The sequence below is a fragment of the Brassica oleracea genome, chromosome C4 (genome assembly GCF_000695525.1).
Source record: "Brassica oleracea var. oleracea cultivar TO1000 chromosome C4, BOL, whole genome shotgun sequence".
NCBI lineage: Eukaryota > Viridiplantae > Streptophyta > Magnoliopsida > Brassicales > Brassicaceae > Brassica > Brassica oleracea.
In genome coordinates, this window is record NC_027751.1 from 35,482,428 (window position 1) to 35,494,275 (window position 11,848).

General features: G+C 33.5%; 1 protein-coding gene across 1 annotated transcript; it reads left to right on the forward strand.

Moving 5' to 3' along the window:
- Window positions 1-9,063: 9,063 nt before the first annotated feature.
- On the forward strand, window positions 9,064-11,848 carry LOC106342013 (NADH dehydrogenase [ubiquinone] iron-sulfur protein 1, mitochondrial). The gene is made up of 4 exons (XM_013780786.1): window positions 9,064-9,563; window positions 9,646-9,892; window positions 9,970-10,264; window positions 10,332-11,848. The coding sequence occupies exons 1-4, from the start codon at window positions 9,140-9,142 to the stop codon at window positions 11,604-11,606; spliced, it is 2,241 nt and encodes a 746-aa protein (XP_013636240.1). The 5' UTR covers window positions 9,064-9,139; the 3' UTR covers window positions 11,607-11,848.

The window sequence follows — 11,848 nt, forward strand, 5'->3', positions numbered from 1 at the left end:
AATAAATAATAAACAGGATATAAGGCGGTTCGGCCGACCATTAAATTAATTAAATTACTAATAAATAATATAGGCGGTATTCCGGCCATTATAACATGATATAAATAATAGTAGAGGCGGTATACCGACCATTATAACAGGGTATAAATGATACAAATAAATTTTACCGAATCGCAGAGTGATCGTGCTGATAACGTGTTATGAAAAGAACTGGAATTTTATTATATCGCAGGAATTTAAATAAGGGAAAATTTTATACCCGTAGATAGGAGATAACACTGATAACAATAGAGAATTTGTTATTAAGAAGGAGAAGAGATGGTGTAATCGTGTTTTTCAAATGATCGAAAAATTTCGTATTTATAGAAGAAAAATCACTGTGCAAATAGTGACAGTGGGATCCACATCTTTTATTATTTCATCATATGTGTGCGCCTCTTTGTTTGAAATTAAGTTTTCGTAACACTTTTAATATTCTTAAATCTCTAAAAATCAAAAACTTCGGAATAAAATTTTCATGAATAGATAGTTACATACATATTATTAAAATTATTTTAAATTCTATTACAAATATATAAATAAAGTCATATTGTAATTTTAACATGTTAAACTATTTTCTGATATTTTAACCGATTATTAATATGTATTAATTTAACAGTTATAATTTTCTAAATTTAACATTGGTTTCCAAGAATTTATATATTAATTTTACTCGAATTAAAAAGTATAAATACTATTTATATGATTTTCGCTACTTATTTTACGTTCGTTGATTAACAGCTTATAATGAACTTAAACCATATATGTTTCTAACTGTACTGCACCAGTTATATAAAATTCAAACAATTTTATGCTGTGTTTTGAACTGAGGACAGATTTATATATTTTCTCTTCATAGTTGAGCTTCTTCATAAACGACAAATTAGATTTCAAGACAACGAGAAATAACATTGTAATCTTGGGGACCAAGCCAATCAATCTATTTGTAATTCTTGGTGGCCAAGTCTTTCCTTCAATATAAACTCACTTCTCTTCTCCTTTCTTCTTCATCTCATACAATTTTCTTCTTTCTGCATCTGAAAATATTTTCAAGACATCTATACATCTTTCAGTTAATGGATCAAGTGACGCATATTCCACTTCTTGGATGTGTCATGGATCTTCTTTTTCAACTATTTACATCATTCAAGAAATCAGATTCAAGTAAGGTTTGCAAAGAAATTGTTGTTGACCCCACGATAGCAGGAAATCTGGAAGCTCAAAAACACTTCACACAACTACAGTGTATTAAGCTTAGTTGATTGGCATTTGGAATGGCCCCAACTAAGGCAACTATATCATATGTGAATAGTCTCTCAGGTTTTATTGTATTTGAAATATCATAAAAGCATATATTTATTGTAACATAGGTTGTAACACTATAGCCTGATTTTGTATACGTATGCTATTGTTTCTTTGTATAACTAGAAAGAATCAGTATAATCTGTAATATAGAAACCACGAAATCTGTAGAAAAAAAAAAAAAAAAAAAAAAAAAAGAAAGAAACCACGAAATCTAAAGAGTAAATGATAGTTGGACGTCCAATATATAAATCACAAAATCTTTGCCTATGTACCTTATAGTGAGAGATCAAGCTATTCATAGTTAATATAATTGATGGTATCTAGCCTTGTTCATCATGTGTATAAAATGTTCCAAAACTTTAAACATCGTTTAATTGTATTAAACAGAGAGAGTTTCGAGAGTAATAAATGATTGTGAAAAGTAAGTAAAAAATATGGATTTTTGCAAAAACAAGTATATTGCCCATTTACCATAAATACTTCACTAACTTTTACCTTTAGTATAATAATTTTGATTAATCCAATTAAGCCCTTCTATTTTAAATCTTAATAGACGTTGACCCGCGCGAATGCGCCGGTATAATTTTTCAAAAATATGTTGTGATATATTTTTCATATCACTATTATATATTATATATGTGTTGTCATATAGTTAATTGTATTTTATACGTACCATAATATTCAGATAATTAATAGTAATTTATATGTACCATCATATAAATAATAACATATATATAGTTTAAAAACTTAATGTGAAATATAAAACCATAATTTAAGTTGGTGTTTGAAATTGGGTTTTGTATTGTATTTTCTTATATATATTGAAAATATTTTTTTATAATGGTTATTGGAAAATATTTTAGTAAAAATTAATTTTTGAATATCTATATATATATTTTTGAATTAATTTTTTGATACAAATTAATTTTAAATTATTATTTTGATTTGAAATATGTATATAAATTTTAAATTTTGTTTTATGATTATTTTAGACAAAATATGCTTTTTAATTATTTGGTTAAGTGTCGAATTGGTTTAAGAGATAAACGGGTCATGATAACCAGAATTGCATATATAACTAATTCCAATTTTGGTTAAAACTTTACGTTAATGAAATTGCTAAAAAGACATAATACTTCTTTTTTATACTGATATTTTGTTTTCAAACAATTTTCATTTATAATGCTATATATGTTTCCAAACAATTTTCAAATGTATTTTAATTTTAATAATATAGATAGATAGATATTTAATATACTAGCCCATAATTATAAAGCAAAAAATTCAAAAACTTTATTATCTACTCCGATTCTCCTTCCCTGTCTCCCTCCTCCTCCCCCATCCACTACGCATTTCCTCAAGTTCTCTGTAAAATTCACAAAACCTGGATGAAGAGGGTTCACGTAATCCCACAGAACCTACTGCACCTTCAATTCCAGTTTCCAAATCTCTGACCTCTCAAATGAAGCTCGCAAGTGTTTCGATTCTCTGCGCTTCAAAGCAACCGGTTCCTGGACCTCCATCGTTTCTGGATACTTTCCAAGCACGCCACATATTCCATGAAATGTCCTGAGAGAAACATCGTTTATTGGAACGGTTTGGTTTCAGGGTATTATAAAATACGGGATATGAATAAGGAAGCCAGGAGTGCGTTTGAGATTATGCAAGAGAGGAGAAATGTTGTCTCCTGGACAGAAAAGGGGAGGTTCTCATAGGTTGATGATATGATGCATGTGAAAGATGTTGTAAAGTGTACTAAAATTTAAAATTGAGAGATAGAAATGTTATTACAGGTTACTGTCAGAGACTCAGAATAACGGCATAGATGTTGCTAGGAATCTGTTTGAAGTGATGTCAGAAAAAGACTGACGCTTCATGGACTCAATGTAACTGGCATACACACTGAGTGGGGGAATCGAAGAAGCTGCTGAGTTCTTTAAAGCGATGCAGGTGAAACCGGTTATTGCTTGTAATGATTGTTGGGTTGGGTGAGAAAGGAGAGATATCAAAAGTGAGGTCAGATTTTGGAGACAGAGTATACGCAACAACATAGCAAGTGGAAGATTCAGCTTTGTGGGAACAACTTAAACTTCAGAAGCTTCAGCTAGATATGAGTTCTGCTCTCGCAAACATGATGGGCTCTTTCAGTCTCATTTCTTTCGTTTAAAGTATCTTTGTTTTACTGCTATGTTGTCTTTTTCAGTTTGTTTGATGTGATGCATTTAAAATTGCACACAAAAACTTGAAATTGTCTCTATTCTTGTGTTCTGAAGTTATATGGTCTGAATAAAAGTCCAATTTAGGTTTCTTCTTCTTTATCTTAATACCTTATAGTATAACTTCAGAATACCTTAACCAAACCATATATCTTAATACCTTATATAAGGCTTATACTAATAACTAACAATGACATGATGATTAGTTACACAAAATATTGATCAAAATGTTTTGCGTTCACATCTGACGTTTTTCTTTTCTCATCTGTGCAATGAGTCTCTCACAGGGGCAACTTCACAAGGAGCCTGCTCGATAAAGCTGTGGAGAAACGCTCAAGTACATTTATTTAGAGACAATGACAATAGAGAATCAAAGTAACAGAGAAGTTGCATAAGAAAACGTTGTAGGGGAAAAAGATTGGTTAATGAAAAAAAAAGTTATTTGCCAAAGGAAGCTTGGCTTCATTTGTAGGTTTGGTAAATATTTACTAACCATTTTAAATGATTTGCAGGAGATTTGTCAACACATGATGCAGAATTCACAATCTACCAAACATAGACAAGATCAAAATGTAGATGATGTACTATCTCAGCTTCGCAGATTAAGAAGATGTTTGTAGGATTTATACTCCAGTTAACGTAGTTTGGTAAATAAACTTTAGAAAATGTGATCTGCCGGATTTTAGATAGGTGGGAAAACCGTATATTATGTTCCTAGTTTTCTTTTTGGTCTAAATGTTTGTTTTTGGGTCTAAATGTTAAAATAAAGGAAATTAATAAATACAAAAGTAATTGGCCCATAGATAAATGGTTTATATAACTATTTAATTAACTGTAATTACATTTGCTATACCTGTAGACGGTAGATTGAACATTCTGGTTTTTGTAAAACAAAAATTGATTATTTTTTTTGTCATCACAAAAAGTGAAATTATTTTTTTTAACAATAATTACACAAGACAAACATTTTTCGGACGAGTGTTTTTAGTTTATACATTATTCATGTTATCCATATTTTTATGAATCATAAAGTATCCTTTAAATATTATTTGTAAAGTGATTTTCATATGTGTCATCACCAATTCGGTCTCAACAAGAAAATATGATATGTATAATTTACATTATAAAAAATTTATATTTTTAGCAAAGGTTTTAAAAATATGGTAATCACTACTACTTTCTATGTCATCATTAATATAAATTCTATATATATATATATATATATATATATATATATATATATTTAGTGAGACTATTAAAATATATTACTAACTAATAACTAATATATCACCACTTAATTAATATATATATATATATATCACATCAAAAAAAATAAACTAAATATAGTTACACATATAAATTTTTTCATCAACTTATATATCATGTTTTGTATAAATATATATACATTTATCAAAATTAATTGTAAGTGTGCATCAAAAAATACAAAACTAAATTAAGCAACACTAATCAAATAAAATTTTGTTCATATTGAAATGATTAAAATTTTATTTAAATTTATGGTTCATTAAGTTAATTAATTTTTTTTACCAGTTTAATATATTTTAACTAAAATAAGCAAAAATCCAAAATTATTAAAATTTTATATTTAAATATAGACTTTTTTAAATACATGATAACAGAAATAATTTTTAAAATAATCATTGAATGCAATATAATATAAATAAAAATTGTTTTATTAAATGTAATTTTAAATATATTGAAATTTGAAAAGTATCAAACTGAAATAGTTAAACCAAATCAAATAAATAAGACTAAAAATACATTTTTCGTTTTATTAGTATCAAAAGTCCAAAATTGACCAGAAACGTTTTGCGGCAAGGGGAAAATTGTATTATTTTCTGTTTTATTTTAGAAAATTTATCAAAAATATACACGGTTATTTTCATCAAATTGCTTCTTTTCTCTTATATCTCTCATAATATTTTTGGTTGCCTCTGCATGATTAGACAGGATCTCAACAAAATTTACTCACCATGACAATCTGAGTTTAGTGGACAAATTGATGTTCCATCAAAATGTTCATAGATTCAAGCCCCCAAAAGAGAGGTTGTAAAAATTAACCCAAAATCATTTTTTCCGTCTGAACACCAGCAAAAGAAAATTTTGGTCTTTGATGTTATCTTTGATTGCTGGAAGATGCTGAAAAACATGAATGTCATCAAGCATCTCACCTTCTATGTCGTAACGAGCTCTAAAAGCAGCCAAATGTGCATAGTAAAATTGGTGTAATAAGTGACACAGATCTAATAACATTGGAAAATCTGCAAAAAAAAATTGATGTATTTAGTTTGTAATCAGCATGTCCTAAGTGAGATGTTATGCTTGCTTACGTGTAGCAAAGAATGTTAGTGAGCTTTTGTAACATCATCAGCAGAAAAATGGTTCTCGTCGAAAAAACATGGTAATGAGCAGGTATGATTTACCCTGGAATACTTAGACAATGAGAACTTGATAATTAGTGGGAACCATCAAAACTAGTGTGACTAGCTATTCAAATAAAAAGCAAACTTGAATGGGTGACAAATATTGGTGTCAACGACAGTATCTAATATAAATAAGAAGGAAATGCAATATGTTTTAAGTTGAGATCATCAAAAGAATTTTTAGGTGGATATAAGAGCAGAATTTCAGCAATCTTTGAAGACTATTGCCGCTATTATCAGTCATATCTTGTTCAGTATGAAATTGACAAGTATAGTGTCATTTCTACACAACCAAAAATATGACACTTAATCTTGTCTACTCGATCACTGCTTGGAGAATTACAATTAGGAAAAGAGATTGTTGAATTCAAGCACAACATGTCAATATGCTTTACCGGAAGAAGATAATCCTTTCAAGTTTTAGGCTTGTTTTTCGATAGAATGTTAAGAGATGTTCCTTGCATTTAGAAATATTGTTATTTTGTGATCTTAGATATCAAAGGGATTTTTTTTTTTTGAGATATTTGATATAACCATTATTGTGATTGTCTCATACCTATGTTAGTGCTTGTTTATTAGTGTTATTAGGAAAACCTACCTTAAATGGAGAAAAAGAAACTAATCCTCTTCACAAATTTGATGATTCATACATTCAAAAACAAGGTATCAAGAAGCTTGCAATTAACTTGAACTAAACTTGCACATACCAATCAAGTAAAAGCTAGAATATCAACAAAGGCATCGCCTAGAGTTAGCTAAAACATTCTGTCAAGAATTGATTGGGAAGTGCTCCAGTTTAGGAATGGTCTGAATTCTTAATCCTTTTGGTATCTGTCACACGATTTGCTTATATTTAAAAGAGTCACACTTTTTAACCTTGATACCAGCAATGCGGAAAGCAACCTGTTATTCCAATCATCTCTTATCAACCTGAAAAAATTGAAGACGCACTGTGAGAGATCCACAAAAAGGCAGCTAACCTCCAAATTTTTATTGTGATATTGCATGATACGACTGGTAAGTTTGCAAATTGATTGGTCTCTAATTCTATGTTAATTATAATGAAAATCTGGTTTCAACGTCTCAGTATTCTTTTGCAGGAAAGATCAAAAAGATATGTGAGACAGAGCTTGGCATTGTCTCACAGTGTATTCAGAGAAAAAAATGCAATTAAGCCAAAAAAATGTTGTCTGGAGTCTCTTGCCTTGAAGATTAATCTCAAGGTTTTTGCCATCTCTCTCTCTCTCTCTTTCTTGTTGCTTACATTCTTGCAAATTTCTTGTGTTAAATAATGGTTTCTTGTATAGAGGCCGGACAACTTTCTCTCGCTGAGGTATGCATCTTATTTATTTTACTTGTATCTACCTTCACAAGTATTATCTCTCATTTTTTATATAACCACAGGTTGTTTGCTTCCATGGACTGGCCTGAGATAATCACATACCGAGCATTGGTTTCTGCTCAGACTATCATCCGCATATAGCAGGTGAGACACCAAAGGGCTAGCATGTGTGCCTGGGATTGCTGCTTTAAATCTTTATATGAAATATTGTAGCGACTTTTTTTCTCGTTGACACATCTTCTAAGGGTCATCTGCTGGTGCCGCCATGCTTTCTTTGATGATTATAGTCTTTACATGTTTCATTGACAAAGATTGAACAGATGAGAGCTCTTTAGAATCAAGTTTGCGGGTTCTAGCTGCGTGTTTCACGTAGCGTATCTAGAGGGATATTTTAATGAGCCTCCCTCTTTTTCTAGGGCCAAATGTTAGATCCTAAAATCCACTCAAAAATATGGTTTTCATTTTCGTTGACTTGTCTAAATAGGAAAGCCTAAGCTATGATCAACTAAGAAAATGTATGTTTTATTAATAACGAGGTCAAAAACAAGCGATGGATACAAATGGTGTTTAAGCAGGGGCGGCGGATCTACAGTGTTAAGTACGGAGGCACGTTCCTCCGACTACTTTATATAAATTATTTAGGTAACTAAGAAATCGTCAATGCATGTAGGTCAGTTGGTTAAGGTGCTCCCGTAAATTAGCGTGGACATAAGTTCGATTCTCATAGATACATATCTTATGCTTTATTTTTATTTTGCTTTACACTTTTGACTTTGTAGCTTGTCACGTTTCCATCATTCAATGGAACTATTAATTGCTCTGCACCAAGATTTGATTTATTATTAATAACTTTCTTTTATTTTCGTTAACCTAATTGCTTCTTTGGTTTATTTAACTTTCACCAATTGTTTTCATTTTATTCGCTCCTAGATTTCATTCTTTTTCTGAAACAATTTTTAAATTTATTATTTCATACAACTGACATTATCAATTGCTAATAAATAAGAAAATATTATATTAAATAGTAAACTATATATTTACTTTGTATTTAATATTTCAGAGTTTATTTCTGCATGATATAGTGACATGTATAACACTGTAATACAATGTAAAATTAAATACTACATTATATATATACTATATATATTTAACTAGTTTTGAATGTAAAATTTTATTATTTTGATTAATAAAATTTGTAGATTTTTTTAAAAAAATATTAAAATAGTTTATAAAACTTGGTATAACTTGTAACAATTAGTATATATTATATTTTGTTTACAGGTTATAACTAATAATTTTTTATAATATTTTGTATATATATATTAATATTTTAACAGTTTTTAATGTGAATTATTTTATTAAATATATTTATTGTGTTTCCGCGTCAAATAATTTTTTGGATTTGCCACTGCCAGTGTGTTTAACAAGAGAGTATGAATGTATTGAGACTATAGTTTAGCCATGGAGAATTGGGATCCTCTCTTCTTGGCTTCTCCTCCATTTATAAGTCTTCGGTGTGAACCATAATGTTAATGCGATCTCGTGCGTGGAGCAAGGGGTGTTTATGGTGGTTTTTAGGCTCTAACGTTCGATCATAGTACCTTTTTGAAAATACAATCATAGTTTGAGGCTTTAAATCGTTGGCCCAAATAAAGGCCCATTAACTCACAGATTCGTGTCACTTTCCCTAGCCGCACAGATAGAAAACAACAAGATCGAGATTATATTCACAAAGTGGAAGAAGGACAAGAAGAAGAAGAAGAAGAAGAAGAAGAGATCCACAAACAAACGCAATGGGTGCAGGAATCTTAGCTTCTCGAGCGATTCGACCAGCTTCTCGTCTTCTTCGATCTCAACCCTCCAATCTCTTCCTCCGCACCATCGTCTCGAAACCAGAGCTCCAATCTCCCGAAGCCGCCGCTGTCTCGCAGCCCGAGCCTCCGAAGAATCAGATCCTCCCTCCGAGGAACCCCGTCGGCGGAGCGCGCGTCCATTTCTCGAACCCCGAGGATGCGATCGAGGTCTTCGTTGATGGTTACGCGGTCAAAGTCCCTAAAGGCTTCACTGTTCTACAGGCCTGCGAGGTCGCCGGAGTTGATATCCCGAGGTTTTGTTACCATTCTCGCTTGTCGATTGCTGGAAACTGCAGGATGTGTCTTGTTGAGGTCGAGAAATCTCCCAAGCCTGTAGCTTCATGTGCTATGCCTGCTCTCCCCGGTTAGATTCGATCTGATCCTTGATTGATTGCTTGCTGTCATTTTTTGGGGATCTTTGTTCTGAGAGTTTGTTTTGTAAACAGGGATGAAGATTAAGACGGACACACCAATAGCAAAGAAGGCGAGGGAGGGAGTGATGGAGTTCTTGTTGATGAACCATCCTCTGGATTGTCCTATATGTGACCAAGGAGGAGAGTGTGATCTTCAGGACCAGTCTATGGCCTTTGGATCTGACAGAGGCCGTTTCACCGAGATGAAAAGATCTGTCGTTGATAAGAATCTCGGTCCTCTTGTCAAGACTGTTATGACTCGGTGTATCCAGTGTACAAGGTTAGTGAAAGACAGTTTGATTCAAGTGAAATGCGATGCATAAGCTGTTCGTATTGATTATGTTTATGTCTTTGTAGGTGTGTACGATTTGCGTCGGAAGTTGCTGGGGTTCAGGATCTTGGAATGCTAGGCCGTGGAAGCGGAGAAGAAATTGGCACTTATGTTGAAAAGCTTATGACTAGTGAACTCTCTGGAAATGTTATTGACATCTGTCCTGTGGGAGCCTTGACCTCAAAGCCTTTTGCTTTTAAAGCCAGGAACTGGGAGTTGAAAGGAACTGAAACCATTGATGTTAGTGATGCTGTTGGGTCCAACATCCGTGTTGATAGTAGAGGACCTGAGGTGATGCGTATCATTCCACGTCTTAATGAGGTATGTTCAAAAACTTTGTTATTAATCTTTTGGCCTGGATGTTGAACTGGTGGTTGTTTCTGTTTAGGATATAAACGAAGAGTGGATATCTGACAAAACCCGATTCAGCTATGACGGTCTGAAAAGGCAAAGGCTTAGCGACCCTATGATTCGAGATTCAGATGGACGATTCAAGGCGGTGAGCTGGCGTGATGCCTTGGCCGTTGTGGGTGATATCATCCATCAGGTCAAATCAGATGAGATTGTTGGAATAGCAGGTCAGCTATCTGATGCTGAATCCATGATGGTATTGAAGGACTTCGTTAACAGAATGGGTTCAGACAATGTCTGGTGTGAAGGAACAGCTGTTGGTGTTGATGCTGATCTTAGGTACAGCTATCTAATGAACAGTAGCATCAGTGGGCTTGAGAACGCAGATGTTTTCCTTCTCGTTGGTACCCAGCCTAGAGTTGAAGCTGCAATGGTGAACGCTAGGATCTGCAAGACAGTCCGTGCATCGAATGCCAAGGTTGCATACATTGGTCCGCCTGCAGATTTCAACTACGACTGCAAACACCTCGGGACTGGACCTGATACCCTCAAGGAAATCGCTGAGGGACGTCACCCGTTCTGCTCGGCTCTCAAGAACGCCAAAAACCCTGCAATCATTGTTGGCGCTGGTCTCTTCAACAGAACCGACAAAGATGCTATCCTCGCTGCTGTTGAGTCCATTGCACAAGCCAACAATGTCGTCAGACCAGACTGGAACGGTCTTAACTATCTCCTCCTGTACGCTGCTCAAGCAGCTGCCCTTGATCTTGGTCTAATTCAACAGTCTGCTAAAGCCCTTGAGTCTGCGAAATTCGTCTACTTGATGGGAGCAGACGATGTAGATGTTGACAAGATTCCTAAAGACGCCTTTGTGGTTTACCAAGGTCACCATGGAGACAAAGCGGTTTACCGTGCAAACGTAATCCTCCCTGCTTCGGCCTTCACCGAGAAAGAGGGAACCTATGAGAACACAGAAGGATTCACCCAACAGACTGTTCCCGCTGTCCCGACGGTTGGTGATGCAAGAGATGACTGGAAGATTGTGAGAGCTTTGTCCGAGGTATCGGGTGTGAATCTTCCATACAACTCAATCGAAGGTGTTAGGTCTAGGATCAAGAGCGTCGCACCAAATCTAGTCCACACAGATGAACGAGAGCCAGCTGCTTTTGGGCCATCATTGAAGCCTGAGTGCAAGGAGACAATGAGCACAAAGCCGTTCAAACCAGTGGTCGAGAATTTTTACATGACAAACGCCATCACGAGAGCATCAAAGATCATGGCACAGTGCAGTGCTGTCCTCTTGAAGAAGTGAGAGCTTTCTCTATTTCACTTTTTTTTTTGTTTGCAAAAAAAAAATAAAGGTACCGAGTATTTGTTTGCTCTCTTTATTAAGGCCGAGTATCTGATTGTCTCTTTAATAAGCACATTATTAGATGCAAAACACTGCCGTATTGAATTTCATCTTTTAATTTGTTGGCATCTTGTGTTTGTTCTTTGTACTGATTCAAATTTTCATGTGTACTCTCTTTAATGTCATATACAAGTTTTCTCATT